At 39.9% G+C, this 27,973-nt stretch overlaps 3 protein-coding genes across 3 annotated transcripts; all 3 read right to left on the bottom strand.

Annotated features, from left to right (window-relative positions):
- Positions 1–392: 392 nt before the first annotated feature.
- Positions 393–12,478, bottom strand: PKNH_0502500 (SICAvar, type I; the record flags this gene model as incomplete). Its single annotated transcript, XM_039113899.1, has 10 exons — positions 393–806; positions 1,111–1,752; positions 1,907–2,581; positions 2,898–3,569; positions 5,548–6,180; positions 6,411–7,016; positions 7,159–7,797; positions 7,954–8,814; positions 11,487–12,209; positions 12,398–12,478. The coding sequence occupies 10 exons, from the start codon at positions 12,476–12,478 to the stop codon at positions 393–395; spliced, it is 5,946 nt and encodes a 1,981-aa protein (XP_038969510.1).
- A 2,798-nt stretch (positions 12,479–15,276) lies between these two features.
- Positions 15,277–18,470, bottom strand: PKNH_0502400 (conserved protein, unknown function; the record flags this gene model as incomplete). The annotated part of the gene is made up of 2 exons (XM_002258120.1): positions 15,277–18,218; positions 18,356–18,470. The coding sequence occupies 2 exons, from the start codon at positions 18,468–18,470 to the stop codon at positions 15,277–15,279; spliced, it is 3,057 nt and encodes a 1,018-aa protein (XP_002258156.1).
- A 1,536-nt stretch (positions 18,471–20,006) lies between these two features.
- PKNH_0502300 (rhoptry neck protein 5, putative) lies at positions 20,007–27,973 on the bottom strand (the record flags this gene model as incomplete). The annotated part of the gene is made up of 31 exons (XM_002258119.1): positions 20,007–20,119; positions 20,240–20,341; positions 20,443–20,505; positions 20,656–20,727; positions 20,845–20,919; positions 21,111–21,176; positions 21,312–21,356; positions 21,501–21,557; positions 21,686–21,721; positions 21,870–21,899; positions 22,050–22,082; positions 22,224–22,262; positions 22,364–22,438; positions 22,579–22,797; positions 22,895–23,272; positions 23,483–23,857; positions 24,073–24,454; positions 24,573–24,766; positions 24,904–25,026; positions 25,165–25,245; positions 25,465–25,587; positions 25,718–25,798; positions 25,943–26,008; positions 26,102–26,176; positions 26,318–26,377; positions 26,536–26,724; positions 26,903–26,929; positions 27,158–27,190; positions 27,384–27,497; positions 27,692–27,781; positions 27,913–27,973. The coding sequence occupies 31 exons, from the start codon at positions 27,971–27,973 to the stop codon at positions 20,007–20,009; spliced, it is 3,477 nt and encodes a 1,158-aa protein (XP_002258155.1).

Raw genomic sequence — 27,973 nt, 5'->3', positions numbered from 1 at the left:
TTTTTTTTTTTTTTTTTTTTCTATGAACAAAAGGTGTTCTTTCACCAAAGAAAAAAAAAAAGAAAAAATTTTTGCAAACAAAATGAAAATAGAATGTGGAAGAAAAAATCCTTTTTTTTTTCTTCCTTTTTTTTTTTTTTTTTTTTTAAAGAAGAAATAAAAAGGAAAAAAAAAAAAAAAAAAGGACAAAAGGTGTGAAACCAATATCCTTCATCTTAAACAATAAACCCTAAACTGTAAACTCTAAACCCTGAATCCTAAACGCTAAAACCATAAAAACTAAACCGTCAACCCTAGAACCTAAACCCTGAACCATGAACCTGAGACCATAAACCCTAAAACTTAAACCCTGAAACCATAAACCCTAAAATGTGAACCCCAAACACTGAACCTTAAACCATTAACCCGGAACCTAAACTTGGAACCTCTTCTATAGGAACACGTTCCAAAGGAACATCTTCCATAAGAACTTCTTCCTTAGAAACCTGTTCTTCTTCCATAAATTCCGATCCCATGAACTCTTGAACCAAAAGTTCCAGAAAATCCTTCTGGTTCAATTGTGTGTTCCCTTTTTGACATTCATCCAACACTTCAAAATGAATTTCAATAATCGTTCGACGATTCACGGGACCAGAACGTTTCGTTCTCGTTGGAGCAGAACGAGGTTTTCGTTCCTTCACCAATCGATATTCATGTGCAGCACCTTCATCCACATGACGGAGGACTTGTTCCTGTACTGATGGACCCGGAATTTCAGTAGGAGATCTTCGGAAACGTGGTCCTCCTTTACCAAGAGGACCAAAATACTAACAAAAAAAGAAAAAAAAAAAAAAAAAATGAGAGGATATTTTTGCTGAAGATTGTGAAATGTTCTTTTTACACATTTATTTTAATTTTTTTTTTTTTTTTTTTTCCTTTTAACCATTAAAAAAATTTTTTTTTTTCCTTTTAATCATTAAAAAAAAATTTTTTTCCCTTTAACCATTAATTTTGTCCATTAAGATTTTTTTTTTCCTTTTAACTATTAAAAAATTTTTTTTTCCTTTTAACCATTAATTTTGTCCATTAAAATATATTTTTATTATTATTATTTTTTTTTTTTTATCTTACCTTCCAAAGGTAATAAGCCATAGCAGAAAGGCCAATAGAAACAGGAGCCAAAGGAAGAAAAGGGGTAAGGAGATCCATAGGAAGGATGGGACAAAGTGTATTCGCTAGTATTTTTTTCATATGACCTTGCCTCGTTTTTTCTTTGAACAATTCATTAACTTTGTCCTGTACTTTGTCTTTGCCAATTTGGCAATATTTATAATCGTCTTCTTTTTGTGTGCATTCAAAACAAGAATTAGTACCATTCTTGTCGCATTGAAGTATTTCTTGCATAATGTCTTTACTTTTACCAAAAGCGTAGTTTATGCCCTCCTCTATGCTACATAGAGGATGTACCTCATGTTTTTTCTTCTCTTTTGCCATTTTTTTCAATTGTTTTGCATATTCTTTAAGGAATAAACAACCCATCGTTTGTCCAAACGATGGGCCATTACCGTGGCCCCTACCGCGGCCATAAATGTGCTTTAATCCTGAAGCAAAAAGCAAACAAGCTGCTTTATTCGTTTTGCCTTCTTTAGTGCCATTATCCCAATTGTTGTTGCTGTCATTGCAGTATTTGGCAACTTTCTCCTGATTGGTAGTGTCCATCATTTGTTTTAGAAGTGCCTTCAATTCTTTATCGATGTGATCATTCATGTCATTCTAAACATAGAACAAAAGAAGGAAGGAGGGAGAGAGAAAAAAATATATATATGTATACACATACATACATACATACATATATACATACATATATACATATATACATATACAGTTATGTATACGTATATATATGGAGTTGTCTATCGCCCCTTACCCAGTTCACTCCGCTGCTTTGTATATTATTCTTTTTTGTGTGGTATTGTTTTGCTGCGCATTGTAGACGGGTACAAAAAGTGGTCATTTTATTTATGGTGGATAATGTTGGTTTCATTTTGATGGTGCCGTCCTCGAGGAGACCATCCATTTTAATCTTCACTTCATTTGCCTTAGTATTGCAATTTACATTTTGATTTTTTTCCACCAGAGCGTCTGCGACGCTCAGGTGGCAATTAGCAGAAATTTCTTCCCTTTGACATTTAAAACAATTATTATTATTACTACCACCATTAACCGAACATGAATTATTTTCATTCCATTTTTCAAACATTTTTTGTATTGTGTTCTCATCAATGGGACAATTTTTATCCGTCAATTTAATTATTTCATCAGCATACATGTTAAGAGCAATACAACCAACTGCTCGTGCGAGCAGTTGCTTGTATTGTTCATTAGGCGGGGAGGTAGGACCACTACCACCATTTGGAATCTGTTTAATGTATTTTAATCCTGCTGTGATATGATTACAAGCTTTTCTTTCAACACTATGTTCATTACCATCACCAAAGTGTTGACATATTGTTTTATTAGGGCTGTTCTTTCCTTTATCCTCGATGTCGTTGAACATGTTCTGCAATATTGATTTAACGCCATCCTTCCCCCAGAAGTCACACTGTGAAAAAAAAAAAGAAGTTATATATATATATATATATATATATATATGCATATGCATACGCATATGCATATATACATATACATATGTATACATATACATGTGCACATTCATATATACATGCATACGTATACATATACGTATGTACATATGTCTATATATGTGTATACATATACATATACGTATATATGTATATGTGTATATGTGTATACGTGTATATGTGTTTATACATATGTACATACATATGTCTATATATGTATATGCACACACATATATATGTATATATATGTATATATACATATATAGTAATACTTACCCAAGTCTTGTTAGCAGTACCAGTACCACCGCTCCCTGTTAGCTTGTTTTGGTTTTCGAACCATTTGGGGGCAGCACATTTGAGTTGGTCACATAAAGATGGGGTTAGGTTTATGTTGTCCTTGGTGGTGGTAGATGAGGTTTTGATAATTTCGGGTTGTACTGACGTTAATTTCTCTTCTATCTTCTCTGTTTGGGTGCCGCTTGTCGTAATTGTACAGTCATCAAATTTTTCATTCCATTCACATTCAATGCACGAACTGCCGTTCGTGCATGAAGATTTATTACTGTCCTTAAACGCCTTAAATGCCTTTTGTATTCCAGAATCGATAACACACTTAGAGTCTTCTTTCATTTTCTTTGCATAAGCGTGAAGTAATAAACAACCCACTGTTTGTCTTAACAGTGGGTTGTCCTTCAGGCTGATGGTTCCTGACGACGACGACGTCGCCGTCGCCCCATTCGTCTTGTACAGTTCCTTTAGACCGGCATACAAATAATTGCATGCCTTCTTTTCAGGGTTGGTGGCATCTCTGCCAATGGCAGTGGAACCGGTGGTGCCCTCTTCCATTCGATCACATCCATTTCCCTTGTCATCAGTAACCCCATTTGTCTTCATTCCTTCTGCTAATTCATCCCACAGATCTTTAACCTCTTTCTCCCAAAATGTGCTCTACAAAGTGGAATATATATATATATATATATGCATATGCATAAGTGCATATGCATATGTACATATACATATGTATATGTATAAGTGTACATTCTTTTTCTTTATCTTTTTCTTTTTTCTCTTTCGTGTTGGTCTGTGTAGTATCCGGTTAGTGTGTAGTATCCGGTTAGTGTGTAGTATCCGGTTAGTGTGTAGTATCCGGTTAGTGTGTAGTATCCGGTTAGTGTGTAGTATCCGGTCCCTGTCGGCGAGGAGTCTTTCCTTTCCCCCCCTCAGGTAACTAAAGCTAACCCCTGAACCTTATTCCTAAACCCTGAAACCTCATTCCTATACCCTAAAACCTTTACTCCTATACCCTTAAAACCTTATTCTAATACCCGAACAACCTTTATTCTAACACCCTTACCACCTTATTCTAAAACCCATACCACCTTATTCTAAAACCCTTACCACCTTATTTCAACACCCTTACCACCTTATTCTAACAACATTACCACCTTCTTCTGACACCCCTAAGACCCTATTCTGACACCCCTAAGACGTTATTCCAACACCCCTAAGACCCTATTCTGACACCCCTAAGAAGTTATTCCAACACCCCTAAGACCCTGTTCTGACACCCCTAAGACCCTATTCTGACACCCTTACCACCTTATTCTAACACCCATACCACCTTATTGTAACACCCTTACCATCTTATTCTAACACCCTTACCAACTTATTATAACACCCCTACAACCTTATTCTAATACCCCTAAGACCCTATTCTGACACCCATACCACCTTATACTAAGACCCTTACCACCTTATTCTGACACCCCTAAGACGCTATTCTGACACCCCTACAACCTTCATCTTATACCCTAAATCCTTACTCCTATACCCTACAACCTTCATCTTATACCCCCAGAACCTTATTCCCATACCACTAAGACCCTATTCTGACACCCCTATAACCTTCTTCTAACACCCCCCCAACCTTATTCTAACACCATTACCACCTTATTCTGACACCCATATAACCTTACTCTTATACCTTAAAACATTAGTCTAATACCCTTACAACTTTATTCTAACACCTTCACCACCTTATTCTGGCACCCTTACAACCTTATTCGGACACCCTTACAACCTTATTCGGACACCCCAACAACGTTATTCTAACACCCTTACCACTTTATTCCAGCACCACAACAACCTTATTCTAATACCCCTAAGACCCTATTCTGACACATTTACCACCTTATTCTGACACATTTACCACCTTATTCTGACACCCTTACCACCTTATTCTAACATTCCTACCACCTTATTCTAACACCCCAACAACCTTATTCTAATACACTTACCACCTTATACTGACACCCTTACCACCTTATACTGACACCCCCCCAACCTTATTCTAACACCTCAGCAAACTTATTCTAACAACCTTACCACCTTATTCTAACACCCTTACCACCTTATTCTAATACCCTTACCACCTTATTCTAACAATCTCACCACCTTATTATAACACCCTTACCACCTTATTGTAACACCCTTACAACCTTATTCTAGCACCCTTACCACCTTATTCTAATACCCTTACCACCTTATTCCGACACGCCAACAACCTTATTCCGACACCCCAACAACCTTATTCTGACACCCTTACAACGTTATTCTTATACCCTTATAATCTTATTCCATACGCCTAAGACCTTATTCTAATACCCTTACCACCTCATTCTAACACCCTTACCACCTTATTCTAACACCCCTCAAACATTCTTCTAATACCCTTACCACCTTATTCTGACACCCCTACCACCTTATTCTAACACCCTTAACACCCTTATTCCAACACCCCAACAACCTTATTCTAATACCCTTACAACCTTTATTCCTGAACGCGGAATCTGAATTTTTTTTTTTTTTTTTTTTTTTATTATATCTTTCAGTGTTGTGATAGGTTGGTTATGGTAGTAATACTTACCCAAGTCTTCTTAGTAGTAGTACCACCGCTACCACCGCTAATTTGGTTTTGGAACCATTTGGGTGCAGCGCATTTGAGTTTTTCACATAAAGAATTCGTTTCGTTTATTTTCGTTAGGGTGGTAGTTAGATTTGGGTCACCGTCCGCAGGTAGTACTGTTTTTAATTTGTCCTTTACTGGCGTTTGGGGTGTGCCTGTTGTGCAGTTGCCAATATTATCTTCCAATGTGCATTCAATGCACGGGCGGTAGCCCGTGCAAGAAGTTCCTTTATTTTCGTTCCATGACTTGAAAGCTTCCTTTAAACCGGAATCGATAACACATTTGGATTGACTTTGCATTTGTTTTGCATATTCTTTAAGAAGGAAACAACCCATCGTTTGGACGAACGATGTATGTTCGGACAGGATTGAGTAGGTTGAAGTTCCATTCGCTGTAATATCTTTTAGTTTGGTGAAGCCGGCATGCAAATAATTGCATGCCTTCTTTTCAGGTTCTGTGGGTGTTCTAGTTTTGCCATTCTCTCCCATCACAGCACAAACTCCATTTCCATTGTCATTCTCTTTCCCTTTCATTGCTGTGGACAATTCATCCCACAATTTCTTAACATCACCATTCTGACCCCAGAATGTGTCCTGCATAAGGTGGTGGTATAATATATATATATATATATATATATATATATATATATATATATATATGCATATGCATATACATATGTATATACATATGTATACACATGTATGTACACATACGTACATACACATATATATGTAAGTATATATATGTACATATACATATGTGTATACATACGTCCATATATAGTATATGCGTATACACCTATACACCTTCTTTCCTCCCTTACCGCATTTTGTTTTGCATTTGTGGAACTTAAGTGGGATGCTATACATTTCATATGCTCACATAAAGTGGTCATGGTATTTATGTTCTCTATGATGGACTTAGTGTTTGGTTCATTCCCTCCGACCATTTCTTCCACTTTGTCCTTTGCAGTCTGCGTTGGGGTTGTGCTTCTTATGGTAATATTCTGAAGGCAACTTTCCAAGTTCCCATTTTCATTCCATTGGCAAGGGACACAGGGTCCCTTGTCATTGCCATTATCATTGCAAATGGAAGATGCTTTATCCTTTGGGTCCTTCCACAAACTGAAAGCTTTGTTTATACCAGCATCAATAACACATTTCGCTTCGCCTTTCATTTTCTTTGCATAGGAATGAAGTAATAAACAGCCCATCGCTTGTCTCAACGACGGGTGCTTGGATAGGATGTTGCCTGACGACGTCGTTGTCTGATACAGTTTGGTTAATCCGGCATGCAAATAATTGCATGCCGTCTTGTCAGACGGATTTTCCAATTGATTACATTCCGTCTGCCCATTTGTGTCTTTCTCCTCCATAGCCTTTACCAATTCTTTCCATAATTTTTTCACATCTGTCTCCCAGAAGTTGTTCTGTATAAGTAGTAATATATATATATATATATATATATGCATACATATACATATGTATACATACATATATGTATGTAGATGTATATATATGTATATGTATATATGCACTTATATGTATGTTTGTCCTTCCCTCATTGCGTACCTGAGTGGTAGATGAGTTTACTCGGGATGCTATACATTTTAAACCGTCACATAATTTTTCCATTTTATTTATGTTCTTTAGGGTGGTATTTGCGTCTTCCTCAATTTGGGATTGGACCTGTGTTAACTTCTTCTTTACTTCCGTTGGCGCTGTGTTGCCAGATGTGTTATTTGTTTTAATTGTGCAAGTTTCAAGGATGTTTTCTTGCCATTGGCAAGGGACACATTGTCCCTTGCCACTGGCATTGGAACCATTGCAAGCAGTTGGAGCTTTACTCTCCGGATTCTTCCATGCATTAAATGCCTGTGTTATCCCCTTTTCAATATCACAAACGGCTTTTTCTTTCATGTGTTTTGCATAAGCGTGAAGTAAAAAACAACCCATCGTTTGTCTAAACGATGGGTTGTCCAACAAAGGATTCGACGACGACGCCGGCTGCGCCGGCGTCGCCGACATATCCTTGTACAGTTCTTGGAAGCCCGCATACAAATATTTGCATGCCGTCTTTTCAGCTTCAGTTGGAAATGAATCACATTGTCCATTTCCAGTGACTTTGCCATTGCCATTGGTCTCCTTCATTTTCTTTGCTAATTCATCCCACAATTTCTTAACATCACCATTCTGACCCCAGAATGTGTCCTGCATAAGGTGGTGGTATAATATATATACATTTGTGTATATGTGTATATGTATATGTATATAGGTATATGTATATATGTATATGTATATATGTATATGTATATATGTATATATGTATATGTATATGCACTTATATGTATGTATTTGTTCCCTTACGTTGTTCCCTTGTCCTGCAGTAGCTTTCAGCCATAGATCCTTCATACATTTTAAGCGTTCACACAATTTGTCTTTGTCGCTGTTGTTCTTGATGCATTCTTCAGGTGTTGGTGACTTCGCTGCTGCCGGAGTACCAACACCAGCAACACCGCCTGGACCAGGAGAAGTAGCAGAAGCTGCTGCTGCTTCTGCGTCCTGAACTAATTTTTCTACCTGGCCCTCATTTTGTACTGCAAACAATTCTGCTAAAATCTTTTTCTCTTCTATTGAAGTTGGAGGATCTGCCATTGCTCGACTCTTCGCATGTCCTTTAGGTCTGCCCTGATTGTATACATTTTCCAGTTTCTGGATACCTCTCTTTACATAAGTGCTCTTAAGCTTGGGTCCTTTTTTATCTTCAGCCCACTTTTCCATTATGCGCCATATATTCTCCCCACCAATGCTCGTCGTCCCAATATTTAATTCGGTACATTTCTGATAGACATCCTGTACGTTATGGATATTACGCCATTCTTTTACAGCTCTTACAACAGTTTGTGCAACTTTTTTCTTACTGCTGTGACCTCCTAACCACCTTATTAAAGCTGCTCTTCCGACTAGACATCTAAGATATGGATCTACGTCTTCCTGCCCACGTTTACTTTTCAGTTCCTGTATTCTGAAATATCCCCCAATTTTCAGTCCATTTATATACATGAATATTTTTACCATAGCCTTGCATAACTCTTTGTCATTCCCATTGAAGTTTAGGTTAATCTTTCCCTTTTCCCCACTACACAAAGTGCTAATTTCTCCAAAGTCCTGGTACACATTCATCATTATTTCATCGAATATTTTCTCCAGATGGGTCCACAATTTATCCTATAAAATAAATAAACATGTATAAATAGATGTACCATAAGCATGCCATCGGCACACAGCAATTCCCTTTTCCCTTCATCCTTTTTTACTTTTTTTTTTTTTTCATTTTTTCTTCTACAACTATTTTTTCCATTCTTCTCTAATTTCATTTTTTTTTTTTTTCTTTTTCATTGTCCGGTTTCCCTTCGCCCTGTTTTCCCCTTGTCCGGTTGATGTAGTTTCCAGTTCTCCTAGCGTCCGGGTGGTGTGTAGTATCTGGTTCCCACCATCCGGTTAGTGTGCCATCCGATTTGGTGTATATTCCGGTTCATGTAATATCCGGTTACCACTATGCGGTTGGTATATAGTATCCGGTTCGTGTATAGTATCCTGTTTTGGTTTGTATTCGAGGAGTCCTTCTTTCTCCCTCCCCCCCCCCTTAAAGCAACTAAAGCTAAACCCGGAACCTAAATTCTGAGCCCTAGAACCTTATTCCTAACCCCCTGAAACCTTATTCCTATACCCTAAAACCTTTACTCCTAACTCCCTGAAACCGTATTCCTATACCCTGAAACCTTTATTCTTAAACCCGGAATCTGAATTTTTTTTTTTTCTCTTAAAATTTTTTTTTTTTTATTCCTTTTTCGAGAGTTGCCCAATAGGTGTTATATCCTGTTCTCGTAAAAAAGTGCATGGACACGAGTGCGCCCCCACGCGAACACTATATTACGGTTTCCGCGAAAAAAAACTGTGGAAGAACGCTAAAACATTCATATAATTAGAACTTTAAAAAAAAAAAGAAAGATTCTTTCACATTTTACTCTCATTTTGTTTGCCACTTTATTATTTTTTTTTTTTGCTGCTGTGAAAGGACACCTTTTTATTTTTAGAAAAAAAAAAAAAAAAAACATTCTTCTCTTTTTTTAAGAACATTATTATTTTCTTTTTTTTTTTTCTTTCTATTTATTTTTAAAAAAAAAGATCCATCCCTTAAAAAATCTAAATACCAGACCATATATTGTTGTCCTTACACCCTAAAATTATAACTTGCATTATGTAATCCCGCAAAACTAAATACAAAATCTTACACATATACACCGTAAAATATTATAAATCCCGCAACCTAAAAATGCGAAATCTTACACATATACACAATAAAATATTATAAATCCTACAACCGAAATGCGAAATCTTACACATGTACACCGTAAAATATTATAAATCCCGCAAACCTAAATACGAAACCTTATACATCTACACCGTAAAAATATTATAAATCCCGTAACCCCAAAATACGAAATCTTACACATATACACCGTAAAATATTAAATCCCGCAACCTAAAAATACGAAATCTTACACATGTACACCGTAAAATATTATAAATTCCGCAACCTAAATACGAAATCTTACACATGCACCGTAAAATATTATATACCGCAACATAAGAGTGCGAAATCCTACACATATACACCGTAAAATGTTATAAATCCCGCAAACTTAAATACGAAATCTTACACATATACACCGTAAAATATTAAATCCCGCAACCTAAAAATACGAAATCTTACACATATACACCGTAAAAATATGAAATCCTGCAACCTAAATACGAAATCTTACAAATATACACCGTAAAATATTAAATCCCACAACCTAAAAATACGAAATCTTACACATATACACCGAAAAAATATTATAAATCCCGTAACCCCAAAATGCGAAATCTTACACATATACACCGTAAAATATTAAATCCCGCAACCTAAAAATACGAAATCTTACACATATACACCGTAAAAATATGAAATCCTGCAACCTAAATACGAAATCTTACACATATATACCGTAAAATATTATAAATCCCGCAACCTAAAAATGCGAAATCTTACACATATACACCGTAAAAATATTATATCCCGCAAACTTAAATACGAAATCTTACACATGTACACCGTAAAATATTAAATCCCGCAACCTAAAAATACTAAATCTTACACATATACACCGTAAAATATTAAATCCCGCAAATTAAATACGAAATCTTATACATACACCTGTAAAATATTATATCCTGCAGACATCGTAAAATGTTAAATCCCGCAAACCTAAATGCGAAATCTTACACATATACACTGTAAAATATTAAATCCCACAACCTAAAAATGTGAAATCTTACACATATACACCGTAAAATATTATAAATCCCGCAACCTAAATACGAAATCTTACACACATACACCGTAAAATATTATATCCCGCAAACCTAAATACGAAATCTTACACATATACACCGTAAAATATTATAAATCCCGCAAAACTAAATGCGAAATCTTACACATATACACCGTAAAATATTATAAATCCCGCAACCTAAAAATGCCAAAAATCTTACACATATACACCGTAAAATATTATAAATCCCGCAACCTGAAAATGCGAAATCTTACACTTATACACCGTAAAATATTATAAATCCCGCAACCTAAAAATATGAAATCCTACACATATACACCGTAAAATATTATAAATCCCGCAACCTAAAAATACGAAATCCTACACATATACACCGTAAAATATTATACACATTCATTCATTCCCTTTTTTTTTTTTTTTTCTTTTTTTTTCTTTATATCCATTTCTTTACGTCCTGTTTTCTTATAATATTATTTTATTATTTTTTTTTTTATTTACCTTAAAGTCAGTTGCCACTGTTATTTTCTTATCTTCGAACCATGCAACTAATGCATCGGCTAATGCATCGTATTGATTCTTTGCCGTGGGAGATGAGACAGATGCCGTTCCTGAAAGTATTTCTTGCCTTATTTGATCTATGAGACTTCGTATTTGAGAGTCGTCGAGTTGAGTGGATGTCTTCTGGCCTGCCTGAGTAGTGTTACATTTTGTCTTAAATAGTATGCCATATTTTTTTATGAAAACTGGTATACCGATCCCCATTTTCTCGAAAATGTAATTAAGAACACTACTACTACCTACGTCCATAGGGTCCAAAGGACCATATTCACAAGCGGGAGCACCGCAGCCAAGTGCGATGCCCCCCGTTGTGCATAACTGTTTAAGTTTACTAAAAATTCCTGGTAAACTTTTGTCGACTTCACAGTACATATCCTTGAATATGTAGGACCATGCTCTCATAACCTGACATTGCACAAACTCTTGCAATGCCTTCTTGTATTGAACCATGTTCGTATTTCCCTTTTTCAACATTTCCATTCTCCATAAATTCTGTAATAAAAAGGAACACCATTTCTTCCCATTGTCCTGCGTAAGTTCTTTTCCACTTATTGCAATGTCACTGCATCCTTGTTCTCCAATTGGCGCATAGTCCTCATCAACATCATTTATTTTCTTCATAAATTCATTCACATATTTCTTCAATTCTTCAAATAGCTCTTTCTACAGAAGGATAGAAAAAAATAAAATGAAATAATAAAATAGCACATATATATATGTATACATATACACATATACATCTGTACATGTATACATATATGTATGTATAGTTGATATTCACTCTTCACTCTTTTCCTTTCGCCATACTCCGCTCACAAAGCCAAAATTTCCTTCCTTCTCCAAATACTTACCCCACCCGTCCTTGCATCCTTTCCTTCTCCACTATACCATTCCTTCACCAGTTGCTGGAAATCGTTATTCGACTTTGCCATTTTTTTTCTACTACAATAATAGAAAATATGTAACCCCCTACCCTTTCAAAAAAATAAGATGTAAAATATACAGACCTTTCGTTCTGTGTGTGTGCTCTTGTACAGATGTGCTATTTTTGGTAAAAAAATATAGCAAAAGGTTGGATAAATTCTGTTGTGTACGAAAGTGCAAGATTCCTGTTCAAACTGCTATATTCGTAATCGTAAAGGGTATGTCTGATTCGATTTGGATGTCCGAGTTTTGCCCCTTTGTCGGATTGGTCAGTAGTTTCTGGTTTTGCGTAGTTACAGGTTCGTGTATAGTTACTGTTGGACGGGGCGCTCGGTTTTCCGACTGTCAGGTTGTGGTGCGTAGTTTTATGTTTTTGTACCATCCGGTTGGCCTCCCTGTCTGCGAGGAGTTTTCTTCCTTTACAGAGAGAATGCCTGCGGCATTCAAAGAGGGGTTATGTGTAGTATCCGGTTCCTGTCTGCGAGGAGTCCTTCCTCTCCCCTCCTAAAGCAGCTAAAGCTAACCCCTGAACCTTACTCCTAAACCCTCGAACCTTATTCCAACACCCCTAAAACCTTACACCTAAACCAGGAATCTTATTCCTATACCCCGACCCTTGCTCCTATACCTCTAAACACTTATTCCTAAATCCTAAAACCTTACTCCTAAACCCGAGACATGCTTCTTCTCTGTTTTTTTTTTTTTTTTTTTTCCCTTCCTTCTCTTTCTTTATTTTACTCCTTTGGAATCTTCCCTCCCCACCCCCCGTGTCCGTTTACCTCTTCCTCTATGTGTATGTAAAGGGGGAACGTTAATGCGGGAGAAGGGGAAGGTGGGACAGGGCGTGTAAAAGTAGGGGGAGGAGGTACATTCTTTTACAGAATACTACCCTTCCCTGAAACAAAAATGTTCCCATCCGAAATGTAGAATTAAATCATCTGTAATTTTTTCTGTTTTTTCCTTTTTTTCGTTCCATTCCATACCTCTCCTCTTCTTTTCTTTTCTCTTCCTTTCACTTCTTTTTCTTACTTTCTTTTGTTTCTTCTTTTCCTTCCATAGAAGGAAAAGTAATAACTCTCCTGGCTTCCTTATTCTTCCTTCCTCTTTGCTAATCTCACAAAGAATCTTCTTTTTTTCCTTTAAAATTTCCTCCTTTTTTCTCCTTAGAACCTTCTTTTTTTTCTCACCTCTTTCTTTTTTTCATTAAACCTTATCCTTTTTTTCTCCCATTAAATATTTTTTTCTTTTTTTCCCTTAAAATTTTTTCCTATATACCATATAAACATTATTCTTCCTTCCTTTATACCTTCCATATATATTTTTTTTTTTTCTTCCCTTTTCCTTTTATTATCCTCTCTCCTTCTCCTTTAAATACTTTTATATTTTTTTTTCTTCCTTCTAACCTACCTCTGTTACTCCTTAGAAACATCCTTCTTTTTTTCTCTTTTTTTCCTTTAAACCTTTATATTCATATTTCCCCCCTTTTTTCTTTTTCCTTCTCTTCTTCATATACATATATTTTTTTAAAAAAGTAAAAAAGAAAAAAACTTCCTTCTTTAAACATTTAAAGAAAATGGAAGGGGGATAAAGGAAAAAGAAGAAAAAAGGAAGAGCTTACGACATCCTTCAAACTCCCTCCCTTCCAACCCTTTCTCTTTCTCTTTCCTTTGTACGCCTTCTGTTTTATTTCTTTCACTTTTTTTCCCTTCCTTTCTCTCTTTATTCTTCCATTTTATTTCTTTCCCCTCTTTCCCTTTCTTTTTTTCGATTCTTTTTCTTTTTTTCGATTCTTTTTCCCTTCTTCGATTCTTTTTCTCTTCTTCGATTCTTTTTCTCTTCTTCGATTCTTTTTCTCTTCTTCGATTCTTTTTCTCTTTTTAGAAACATATAAAGAACCTTCCCCGTTTCGAATGCAATGCTTTCCTCTAACAAAGTATAAAATAAAATAAAAAGGAGCTTTACATTTTATCCGTGTACTTTTTTAGCATTCTTCCCAAAACAGAAAGAACAACAAACAAAAAAAGAAAACAAGCAAGCAAACAGAACAAACTTCCTGCACTCTATATTCTTTTTATAGAAAAAAGGGAGAAAAAGAATCGAAAAAAAGAATCGAAAAAAAAGAAAAGAAAGAAAAAAGAAAAAGAAAAAGAAATGAGAAAGAAAGAGAAGGGAAGAGAAGGAAAAGAAAAAAGAAAAAAGAAAAGAAAAGGAAGAAAAAAGGAAAGAACAAAGGAAAGGAAAGGAAGAGAAAAGGAAAAAAAAGGGGTGGGGTGCAATGTCCATGAGTCCTTAAAAAAGGAAATGATTTAATTATGCTTCATTTTGAAAAATCCTACCCCTTTGCATGGTCATATTTAAGGTGTACTTATCTTCGTTGCGCTTTGCGCGTACATGTATTTGGCGCGAGAATTCCCTTTAGAACCTCTGTCGTTTTTATGGACGTGAGCGGACGCTACACGCTTTCGCAATGTTTGTTTTTTTCATTTTTTTATATTGTATTGTTTGTATTGTACTGTTTCTATTGTTTGTTGTGCTTGTGATGTTCGTTTTTTTTTTTTTTTTTTCTTTTTTTTGCTAGGGGGGAGTGCCTCACCCCCGTATGGCCCAAGAGGGACAGACAAAAAAGAAAAAAAAAAAAAAAAAACGAACATCACAAGCACAACAAACAAAAGTACATACAACAAAACAAGCAACAGAACAGACGAATTAGCGGAGGATCAATTTTTTCTGTGCCCACCGCTGAAGATCCCCAAGTGGGAGGCATCAATGAACGTAAAAGGGCACGATCTACGCAACGGTGATTTCATCACGTGCCCTTCTTCAACAGGAGCGAGACTTTCGGCTTCACCTTGGCCTTGGCAAACTTCGGCATGTACTTGCTGTTCGAAGGGGTGTCCACGGGTTGTGAGTATGCACCCGATGCAGACACGCCCGACATGTTCAGTGCGCTGGAAACGCCCGCTACTTCCCCTCCTCCCGATACCTTATCCCCCACCAAAGGTTTATCGAAGAAGGATTCCAAGTTTTTAGGAACCAAGGCCACCTTCCCCTTAATGAAAAAAGGAGTGTTGTTAAGGGGTACTCCTTGGTTGTTCTCCTCATTCAGTATGCTCTCTTGAAGTACCTCAAAATGACTGAAGTTATTCCATGTGGGTGGTAACTTCAATGATTCATTTACCTCCCTTAAATCATTGTCCAACATATCGAGCACACAGTGTTGTTCCTCAATGAGCTTCTCCAACTGCCTGCAAGAGAAGAGCATGCTGATTATGTCATCCTTATCGCTTTCTGAGATATGGGAAAAATTTACAGACAGGTCGAATATGTTTTGATGCCTCTTGTTCTTTGGGAGGAACAGATGAGCAATGTCGTCGAGGCGTTCTTTGTGCTTCTTCGGATGGGTATCCTTGGCGGGGTCGTCATTGGAAGGGTCACTCTTCGAAGGGATAATTTTGTTCCCCCCGCTGCGCAGATACTCGTTCGCCCACTTCAACCGATCCCGCAGGTACCCTATTTTGTAATTCTTGTATAAGTTATCGTAGTCGAAAGAGTAGCTTTCCTCCAGGGCGCGACTCGCGCGGGGATTCCTTAATGCTTTGTTCTTGTGGCGTGTATTTCTACAGCGAGCGTTCCCTGTCAGGTTATTCTTCACGTATCCGTTTGGGTACTCCTCGTCTGCGTGGACCCATACTTCGCCTGCTTCTCCCCCGCTCCCCCCACTTTCGGTGTTCTCCTCGTAGCGGTACTCACTGCCCACCCCCTCGATGTACTTCGTATCGTCGTCACAGGTGGCATCACTACCTGCATCGCTGCAGTCCACGTAGTACGCACGGTCCCCTCCATTTTTCACCTCATATTCCTCCTCCCTATCTTCTTCCGCCTCGCTTTCCTGGATGACCCCTCGGCAGTTGTTCAGGCGTCGCTCAATTTCGTACCACTTAGAATCCCCAATGGACTTGGACCTTTTCCCCTTATCCCGTCCCTTTGTGTTCTTCTTTGTCTTTTCTCGCCGTTCCTCCTCCATAGAAACATCTGCATTCAGGTACTTCTCATCTTCGCTGCTCCATTCGACCCCCTTCCTAAACTGCAAGGGCTTCAAATGTCCAGAAGCGACGAGCGTATCATTTTTCTTTCTTCCTCGCCCCCCTGATGATTTACCTCTGTTGTCCCTTTTCTTCGACATGTCCTTTCCCCCCTCCATTTGTTCTACGTACAGTTGCCCCGCTCCTGATGGGCCACCTACCGACTTGCAACCACCTGAGGGTTCCACCCACCCGGAGTCTCCGTAATTACACACAGGCACGTAGTACCATCCTGGCGGAAAAAACATGGAGCACCCAGTACCTATCCCACCTTGAAGCACATCATTGTTGTAATAACACAGAGGCATCACGTTTGCATTGTAGTAGGAACCTTCTGCAAATGTGGCAAATGGGGGAAAGGGACTACGTGGTGATGTCCGATCCATTTGTGTTTCCTGCTCCAAGACCTTTTGTCCTGAACTGTGTTGAGGTTTCTTATCGTAATAATCAATGGGGGTCGGTGGCCCAGTAACTTTTCCCATGTAATTTCCATCCATCCTGGAGAAGGCATTTATGTAATGTGTGTCCCTTACAAGTGTACTTGTTTTGGAAGTCGATAAGGGACCCACCATTTGTCTGCACGATGCATCTGGCACCCCAACCATCACATTTTTTCCATTTGCATGTGTGACAATATTTGTGTGCGTACTTTCCTGTGCATCTCCTAGTCTCTTTGATTCCCCCTCATTGGAGACGCTCAAGGTCCTGCTGACAGATGGCCCCTTTGTCAATGACCCTTTCGGCAGGGCCCCTTTTAGAGATAATCCCTTCAAAGGAATGCCCTTTTTGGAACCCCCCTTGAGCGAGCCTACTCCCCATTTGCTTTCTTCACTGGACATGTGCGAGCTGTACTTGCGCATCACCTGGACATTCTCTTCCTTGGCTAACGAGGAAGACTCCTTTTCCGTATCCTTCGCAAAGGGGGGTAAGGGGAAATTTCCCTTCCCTTTCCCAAATACCCCTTTTGTCTTCACTACCTGCGCTGATTTCACGCCTTGACCTCTGAACTGGTTAACAGCATTCCCCATGTCATGGTACTTGCTTATATGCAGCGTCCTCTTGATTCTGCCTGTTTCTTCTTTTCCCTCCAGGGGCCCATTATCATTTGACTGGTTCCTTCTGAATTCTGTCTGTTCCCCCTCTTCCACTTGTACTGTTCCGTCTACCCCCTGTTGGGATGTCAATCCCACAGTGCTGGACTTCCTCTCAATTTCCCACCTTGCCGTATTACCCTTCTCTCCTAATCCTTTGACCTTCGCATCCGGGATCTTCCATTTTGGCTTTGCTGCTTTCGACGCCTTATCAAATTTTAGCATTCCCGATAAGGTCGGCTTGGTTGACTTCATGGACTTCATGGACTTCATCGATTTCATCGACTTGATGGACTTAACTTCTTTCAGGCTGCAGTCTGCTCCTCCGGGGGACACTTCCTCCGGTTGAGAGTCGCTAAGTGCAGATATTTTACTCCCAAACGGGGTAACCTTGGGAGGGATCATCATCTTTGCCTTCCCACTCATCGGCTTAAACTTCATCTCGGGGACTTTTATTTTCGGCTTGATTGCCTTAAATTTTGGTTGCAGTATTTTCGCTTTCGGAGGGTCTTCACTGCCCTGTCCATTTTGTCCACTGTCGATGGTCTCTTCTGACTTTCCTTTGGGGAGTACCCCTAAGAGGAGGAAGGAGAGGGATTAGTATGGAGGTGTGTGTGTGTGGGGGGGGTAATGTTGGTAGGCAAGCAGACTGGCATGGACGCGTTAATGTATGTCCTGTGTTCATATACAGAGAAGTTTCACTTTGCGGTACCAGGTGACTTTCCCTTTGGCTTCAGGAAGAAGGGTGGTTTGGCTAAGGGCTTCACCAATTTGGGGAGAGGCGGCCCTCCCTTTTTGAGTATCGGTGGGGGCGGCTTCCCGCTCATCTGGGGCAGCTATGTCAGCGGTGCTTGAAATGTAGCCGTTGAAAATGTAGAAGGCGTTACAGTAATACTACCGAAAAAAGTGACAAATGCACTGAAAGAAAAACCTCTACGGCGGGACGAAATGCAGACACGGTCGTCAAAACATACAGATGGCGTGCGCCACAAAGTGTGGTTAAATGTTGTGCGTAAGAAAAGTAATGGCGACAAAAAGAAAGAATTGATCTATTCCAACGTACACAACGAATAGTACACACCTACATCAAAACAAAGATAAACGCGCATGCGGAAAAAGGCGTATTTGTTTCAACTTGAAAAAATTTTTATGGTTCTCCTTTTTCCTTCCCGTGTGTGCAGAACAAGCGCACGGAAAAAGACAAAAAAAAAAAAAAAAAAAAAGTGGAACGCCCCCACTGGATTCACCACCCAGCTAAAAAAAATGAAAGTGTTATTTCCAGTTCAGAAAAAAAAAAAAAAAAATATGTATATATATATATATATATATGTATATATATAGCTAATTTTTTTTTTCTTATGCATGAACGGTTCAGGTGAAAAAAATATTCCAAATAGCGTCAAAGAAAAAAAAAAAAAAAATATGAACAAAAAAAAAAAAAAAAAAAAAAAAAAACGCGTCACGGTATTGGCATAATCATAGTTGCATAAAGACGGTGACACAGAGGGAGAATGACAACGCAGGAACGTCCATGATAACACATGTAGGGGGTAAGTACATAAATGTGCATGTAACGATATACCTGTAAAGTGACAACAAGCACTTCTTACTCACCTACGCGCTAGCCATGAGCACGGGTGCAATGATCCAATTTATTAATGGATTCATTGAGGAGGCTACTTTCTCCCCTTCGCTAATTGGAATTCGCGAAACTTCACACTCGTCACTGTTTTGTCCCTTCGCGGGGGTGATGCGGAAAACATAAAAGACGCAACCGGCGGGGGGTGGAACAAATGAAAATAACACTACGCCGTGACAGTTTGCGCAAATAAAAAGTGCCAGTTGAGAAAGAAGGTAAACTTTAACGGGAACGCAGTGTGCGCTAAAGCGGAAAAAAAAAAAGAAGGAAAAAAGCAATAACAAACGCGGTCGTAAAGACATGCAGAGAGGTGTGGGGGGGAAATGGGGGATGGGTTCCCCATGAGGGGTCAAAAACTAAAAATTAAAAAATAAACAAAAAAAAAAAAAAAAAAAAACGAAAAAAACAGATAACAAAAGAACGAAATGACGACACTCCTCGGGCAGACTCTGCCCACTCCTACGTAGGGAGCATATGCACCCTCACGAACATTTGCCTTTGTCCGGGGAAGAAACAGTTATTTGAAGTGAAAACTCCGGTGGAGGGAGAAAAATCCTTAATGCTTCATCGGAAGTTTTTCTTTTCCCTCCTGAGGGAGGTGATCCGTTTGATCCATAACCCCGATTTCCATGTGTGCATCTCCAGAAGTTGGTTGTGTCCACGTGGTTGTTATCGACGTTGTTGTGGACGGTCGTTGTATGTGTGTGTGTGATCCTTCCTTCCCTTATGGTATCCTTGTGTACACGATAATTTCGTTCCCTTTTCCCTTTTCGGCCCGAATTACGAAGTTCAATATCCCGCTCAGGGTGAAGGTGGCGTGCTTGAGGCTCACGACCGCTGCGAAGGTGTTACAGTCGTGTAAGGGTACACATGTTTAGAAAAACATCACAACATCACGCGCACGCGTAAGGGGGGTTTCACGCAGAGGGGCACTCCTCCATTCGCATTTCCTCTTACGTGTGGTATTCTTCAGGATCTGGCGTCCTTCCTTGTTCAGAATAATGAAATTGACAGTGCTCGCGAGGAGGCTACCGCGCACGTCCCTCGGTAGAAACTCGCCTGAAAATAGGATGGGGACGTGGTTAATCGTTCGGCGGCAAATATGGAATCGCCCCAACGGGGAACCGCCAGGAGAATGACAAAGCGCAGTCTCCCCTCACCTAAAATGCTCTTAACGCTCAATTTGTCCAGTAGCACCCATGCATGGCCATCGAAAATAGGAACTGCGCAAAGGGGAAAAAAAAAAAAAAAAAAAAAAAAAAAAAAATGTACCGAAGTGAAGTCACCAAGTGGTTTCCCTTGAAGGTAGCTGTGTACACATATGGGTTGTTCACACAAATGGAAACATTCTTTTTTCTTTTTGCAAAAGTTACGTGGATTTTCTGATATGGTCCCCAGGGCAAACTCTGCGGCCCATCCCACTGCATGTCCGGCCCAGACGATTCCTGCGGAATGGGATGAAAGAGGTGTTTGCGTTTACACAGTGTGTGTGTGTGTGTAAGAGCATACAGAAACAGAGTGCTCAACGTGCGCGAACTGAAGAAGTTCACCCAACGCCCTACTTTCATATTCCAGGCCCATGTCCCGGAGGGCGGAAGAGGAGACATAGTTGTTTCCGTCAAAAATGATGATGTCCGCTGTGAAAAAAAAAAAAAAAAAAAAAAAAAAAGGGGGGCAGAAACATAAGGCGGGAAGAAGTCCATAAGTGCGTGCATGAATGTGCGAATATGTTTCGGGTTACTCATCGATCTGGCGTAGCGATATAACAACCTTAGGGGAAGGGGAGCACAATACATATATCTACCCCCCTTCACAGTTTGAATCTCACCGCTAGGGTAAAGAATGGCGTATTCAAATTCTGGAACTTTGGTATTATCCTGCAGGACATAAATTCCTAGAGGGACAAAAAATGGCGAAGGTTTGTTAGTAGGGGAAGTCATACAAACGGAGAGATGAAAAAGGAATAAATGAAAAAGTGGAAGCCAATAAAAGCATTGTTCATGCTTCAAGGTTTTGTTCGCGTAGTTACTCTCATTGTCCTCGTCGATTCCCTTCATTTCGATCCTTTTGACACCTGCGGGTTGAGTGGGAAGAGAGTGTTTGTGGATGCAGATTCACGTGAGTGAATGAAAATGTTCTTCAATCAAATGAGAGCACAGCATGGGAAATGGAGAAGTCAGTCTCCCTTGGACTGATTCTTCATGAAAGCCATCCTTACCATCTGGCTTCAGGATCTCTAACTCGTCGACAAACTGTCGCCCATCGTAGACCTTCCCTGAGAAGGGTGAGAAGGGTGCACACATGAGTAGGTACATAAATGGGCAGATGCAAGTTCGCAGGTGTGCGTGTGCGTGTGCGTGTGCGCATGCAGCCATTTTTTGATAATGGACATGCAAAATCTACTGGATTTGGAGAGCCCAATGTGTAATGTGTTTTCTTCTATAAAGAGGAGGCATGGGGAAAGATCGGGAAAAAAAAAAAAAAAATGAACACGTGCAGGGGAATATGCACACAAAGGTTGTATGTCGGCGTATGACACTCTTCCATTTAGGAGCATATTCAAGGAATTCCATTTTGTTGTCCGTACGTCCAAAGCTATCCACGTTTAGTTGGTATCCTGTGAAGAGGTGAAGTAGCAACGAGGTAATGTGTTGACGTGTTGACGTAGCAACGAGGTGATGTAACAAAATGATGGCCCCATGATGTGCTACGTGTGATGCCCTCCCAAACGGCAAACGATCAACAAGTCTTCTCGCTATGGCCCTACCTCCTGTGAAGAGAAAGCCATTGAACTTTCGCGCTGAAAAGAGGGGGGGGTGAAGAAAAAAAAAAAAAAATAATAAAAATAATAAATAGTGAATAATAATATTAAAATGCTCTGATCATGCGCAACAAATGGACACATGGGAAGCGCTTCTTCTATCCTCCTTGGAAAGATTACTTCCGACTTTGATCGAAATGGGGCTGTCCGTTTTCATGCCTGCGGGAAGGAGGGGCGGGGTGAAGAAAGATGTAATCCTGCACAGGGGAAAGACACGAACGTAGGTGCACATGTTCAAGGTTTTGTGTCCATGTCCTCACCTTCCCGTATTTTAATGGACTTTTTAAAAACGTTGGCAACCTTCCCCTTGAGCATGTTTAGTATTCCCACGTTTTCTGCGGAGGGGTGGTCGGATAGTCGTGCAGGTTAGTTGTGCAGGTTAGAGCTGACTATCATGGTGGACACGTGTTAGTGATGACAGAATGGTGCACACATTTGCGCAGCAGATTGTGCTTCATTCTCCCCCCCTCCTTACTATGCACGAAGATGGAAATTTGTTTCCGTTCCAAGTCACGGATATGTTTGTCGTTGGCTTCCATGAAGGGACAGAAAATGCTTGTGCTACTTTCCTTGTCCCTGTAGTTTCTTATTTTCAAGTACTGCACGCTGTTGAGGGATTGGTCTATTATTTCCTGTGCTTCGCTCATATTCTTCAGGCGGGAGACATCCCTTATGATTTTTTTCACCACTTTTTCTGCAGGGAGAGAAAACAGATTATTAAGATGTGTTAGAACCATGATTGTGATGTGGGTTCTTCCTCCCCCCCCGGAAAAGGTGCATTAAAAACTTACTCGTGACGTCAGCGCAGATATAACGGAAAGACAACTCCGACTTCACAAATAAGTCATAATTAATTTTATTTTTTTTTTTTTTTTTATCATGCATAGGAGCACTACGGCTGAAATGATCACATCGCGTGGCAGTGTCTACAGCTATCTTGAGAATATCTACTGGGTCAGTCAAAGAAGACATGAGGGTTTTAATTACTTTTCTAATGCTTCTCTTCCTGATAGGGATCCTGGTGGGTTTGCACTTTTTTTTTATAATTCCCAGAATCTTCTTTTCCTTCGCTCCTCCATAGTCATGTATGCACCCGAGAACTATTTTGTCCGTCTTTCCTCTGCATCTGTCATAGATTATTTCAACTGCTTTTTCGGCGGGGCCCGAGTCTGCAAAAGGGGTGGTGCGCACAGTAAAAGGGGTAATATAATTTTGTCATGGTAATAGTGTATGTAATTTGGGTGGATGGTTATTGTGATAGTGTTACACAATAATAAGTGCAAATGTGGCGTTGCTATCAAAACCACCCTTTAGTTAAGCAATTTTTTTTTCTATAGTGGCGTTACCCTTCTCATAGCACGCATTTTGCTGTCACTTACTGTGAACAAAATAGGATAAGAAGAATAACTTCTTGAACCTAGTGACATTAGGATTTTCGAGGCTTATGGTTTTTTCATTTTCGAAGACCCACAAGGATAGGAAGAGAGAGATGTACTGGGCCAGGAGAGTAGGGGTATACGGAAGGGAGAGAAACTTCTTTTTGAGCATCTTTACTGTCTGTGTGATTATCCTCTGTGCCTTGTCTGTCTTTGAATGTCTCAAAAGGTAGTCTGTTTCAGAGAAGCTCACCAGGTCGGCGTAATTCTTGGGGTGCGCTGAGCTTGCCCCTAAGGTGAATATCTTCTTCAGCGTCGAGGAGAAGTTGCTCAGGAAGCTGGACTCATACTGCTCGATCATCGTACTGATGAAGAAGGCTGCGTGCAGGAACAAATTACAGGCGTGTTAGATCGCACGGGGGTCCACATATTCGGAGGCATTCACCCAATTGTATGTATACTCTCCCACACATTGTCACACACACAAACATATATATAAACATATATACGTATATATACATATATACATATACATATATACATATATACATATACATATATACATATATACATACGTAGATGTACACACTTACTCAACTGCAGGCTCACAGAAATGAGGGGCGAGAAGTTATGCACGAGGAAGTTCACATGTGGAGTAGGTTTCATATTATAATTAAACCAGTTAAAGACGAATCCCACATTTCTGATCCTGGAGGTAACAAAGCTTTTGGTCTTCAATTTCCTCGAAGCAACGAATCCATAGGACGCGGAGTAGATATTCTGAATGTTGTTCCACACTTCTTTCGTTGTCTCATAGAGGGAGCTAAAGTTCTGTGATTTCTTCGCTAACAAACATGTTTTAATAATATCGTCAATAGCAAAAATAGATTCATTTCCGTATTTTTCGTCTGGCTCTTCTCTGAAGAAATTGAAGGGAGCAATCTTAAGGAAACTGTTTCGTCTGTTCTTCTTCACCTGTGCAGGAGGAACGGAACAACGTGTCGGTGCAACTGTACGTGTTGGTGCAATTATACGTGTCGGTGCAATTATACGTGACGGTGTAACTGCATCACGATGCTTTCCCGGCGCCCACCTTCTTCCGCTTATCAATCGTAGTGTTGAGTAAGTTAAACTTGTCCGTGGTACTGATGGAGCTCACGTCGATGAACCCCTTCTTCGTGTGCTCTGTTGCCGAATTCAGATACAGAAGCATGATCAGGACGAAGTCTGCCGTCGTCTCAATATTGTTCAGTTTATCCCGGTAGTAATACATTAGCATCTTCACCACTGCGTGGGGGGGGAAGATGGTAAGAAGACGCAGTGCAGACAAATGAGTGTCCACTGAGTGTACACCGCGTCCACACTTAACGGGTTCAGTCCTAATTCTGTGTAGATTTATCTCCATATTGATATTCTCTTCTTACTGTCAGCCCTCCTTTGCGAAGTGTTAGTCGGCTTGAACTCGTTTTTATATTCCTCCAGATCGTAGTTTGCGTTAACCGTGTCGGCGACGCACTTAGTTGAGCACATGTCCACAAATCCGAACTCTGCGATGGTGACAAGGTGGTGGTGGATGACATGAGGAGAACTCTCTCCCTGAGCAACCCGCTCTCACACATATCATCACATGTATCGAAAAAATATGCAGTGCCACATAAGCACATTTTCCCTCCCTGATGCTTTACTTTTCTGCATGAGTTCCGCCACCTTGAGCTTGAATGTATGCAAAGCGTCATCGAGGCCCTTCTCCAACAATATGAGCGTTCCTGCAATGGGGAAAGGAGAAATAACAACACGGTGTTGTGAGTTGGATGGGCGCTTCTTCTTCGCAAATCACCGTGGATCCAAGTAGACACACACGTATTGCATCAGATCAGCGTGGATCCAAGTAGACACACACGTATTGCATCAGATCAGCGTGGATCCAAGCAGACACACAAGTATTGCATTAGATCAGCGTGGAAGGAGCCATAAAAGGAAGTTACCCTTGTGAACCATATTATGGATCCTGTGCTTAAGACGAGGCAAGTACTGCTTGAAGTGGGGTATGTCGTGGTTTATTGCGCTCTTGAATAGCTTCTCGAACATGAAGCTGAGGAATGTGCTACCTGCTCAAATGGACCGTGTGTGCATGCATCCCTATGTATATGTCATTGTGGTAGAATTGTGTTGTCACCACTTTTCGTGACACCATCATATAGGTGAAACCCTAAGAAGAAATCGTCCATCCATACTAACCCAATTGTCCACACACGTCGGAGTGCATAGGAGCCATATAATTTGGTGATTTCCCTTCGTGCTCCTTTAGCAACTTGCTAACTGCAGTAGGGGGAAGGGGAAAAACGTGGGAAGCAGTGAGGGATGGGTGCGCGGATCAATTCGTGCAGCACCTAAGAACAACGCCTCTTCTATATATCCTAATAGAAGTAAGCAGAACAATATGGAATACCCCCTCCCTCTTACCGTTCATATTTTCGCTCACGAATCTCTGCATCAGTAGGTCATTCTCCAGTTGTTCTATGTTCTCATCTGCGGGAAAAATCATGGCGCAAGGATAACTGTTTACTTGAATCGGTGAGGTGAAGCACCATAAGGGTAAAACCTAGACAAGGAGAGGAGTACCTATTTTCTTCTTCTGCACGTTCTTCTTATTCTTGCTTGCCTTCATAAAAAGCTTATTCATGATCCTGTGTATATCTGAAGTAGGTGGGAAGTACATAGAACCGTTAGGTACCGTTTCCCTGCATGCAATGACACAACATGGTCCCCTTGAAAACACCATTTTGAGCCCGTAATCTGTTTCTTTCTTCCTTTTTTTTTCCACCCCTATCATCTTACATTTTTCGGTCTCGTACTTCTCCTTCAGGGATGCCTTGTTGTACCAATCCAGGTTGTATTCTACGGAAGGTGTGCAGGATAGAAAAACGTAAAAAAGGTGTCCACGGGTGAACCTGAAAGTGCTAATTTTTCACCTAACACTGTTTACATAATGGGTGTGTTAGACATTTTTTCAATTTCGCAACTACATTCTCGTTAAAGGGAAAAAGTATACTCACTATTGAAGTCTACAGTCTTATCATTTTTTATCATATCAAGAGAATGCATGGTCGCTAAACTCTCTTTCAGTAGAGCCGAGGCGCGCTTGAAATTGCTCAATGTCTTGTACTCCTGGCTATCTAGCTCTCGTGTTATTTTAGTGGAATACACAATCATCTCGCTGTTCATTTTTTCCAGAAAACGAAGGGCTGTCATAGGGGTGGTTCGAACCGTAAAAAGGGTAATATAATTTTGTCATGGTAATAGTGTATGTAATTTGGGTGGATGGTTATTGTGATAGTGTTACACACTAATAAGTGCAAATGTGGCGTTGCTATCAAAACCATGCTTTAGTTAAGCAATTTTTTTTTTCTATAGTGGCGTTACCCTTCTCGTATTTGCTCCTTTCAACATCTGCGATAGATTGCATGCACAGAATGGTTAGGTGTGGGGAGGATGAGTGAAAAGAAATTAGGAATGGTAATGCAAGAAGGTTATACAAATGGACCGTGTGTGCATGCATCCCTATGTATATGTCCTTGTGGTAGAATTGTGTTGTCTCCACTTTTCGTGACACCATCATAGGTGAAACGTTAAGAAGAAATCGTCTTTTTCTGCCGGAAGACTGTTCCTCCTGCGTACCTGACGGGTCGGAAGTGTTCTGACTGAAACCTCCTACAAAGGGGAGTGGTCAAGGAGGAAAGAAAAGAAGAAAAAAAAAAAAAAATGGAATGGAAAATTAATGTGGCATGATCATGTCCTCATTGAGATCCTCCCAAACAACTGCAAGAGTATGTGGACAGATCGTTCGCTATTGAAGACACTACGCAACCGGCTACGACGTTTTCCATGCTCCCCTCAAACGAACCAACTATGTGGGCCTTTTTGGACTTGGACGGGACGAATTTTTTATCCTTGGGATCGAACATTACGTTGATGGAGTCCACATTTTTCATGATATTCTTTTCGATTTTGTCCAGGCCTGCGTTCATACAAATATGATGATATGTACGCATGTGTGTATGCGTGCACGTACGTATACTTCGGTGTTGTTGTTGGTGGTGGAGTAAACCGTGAGTGCTGTGTATGCAGCGCACCGACAGACACGATTAGCAGGGACCACTTCAGGGTCTTCTCCCTGTCTGCCCACTTCAATTCATCGTCCAGGCAACTTACTTATGTTCTTTTTTCCATTTTTTAAATTCTTCTTTATTGGATTCCGCCCGAAATGCAATTTCGGGGTGATAATATTTTCGAAGAATCGGCCTGCATGGGAGAAATTTCGCGGGGATTCATATCGGTTAGAGGTGCACATGTACATAAGTACCCTCCTTCTTACAAGTGACCACTGACACGCACATAGATATGTGAGTTCGAGTGCTACCCTCCAACCTTACTTTCTATTCCCAAGGGGGCATACGCGATGGTCGCGCAAAAGAACAATACATACTTCAACAT

Source organism: Plasmodium knowlesi (assembly GCF_000006355.2).
Source record: "Plasmodium knowlesi strain H genome assembly, chromosome: 5".
Taxonomy (NCBI): Eukaryota; Apicomplexa; class Aconoidasida; order Haemosporida; family Plasmodiidae; genus Plasmodium; species Plasmodium knowlesi.
Note: the sequence above shows the minus strand (reverse complement) of the source record. Positions and strands in the feature narration are given on the sequence as shown.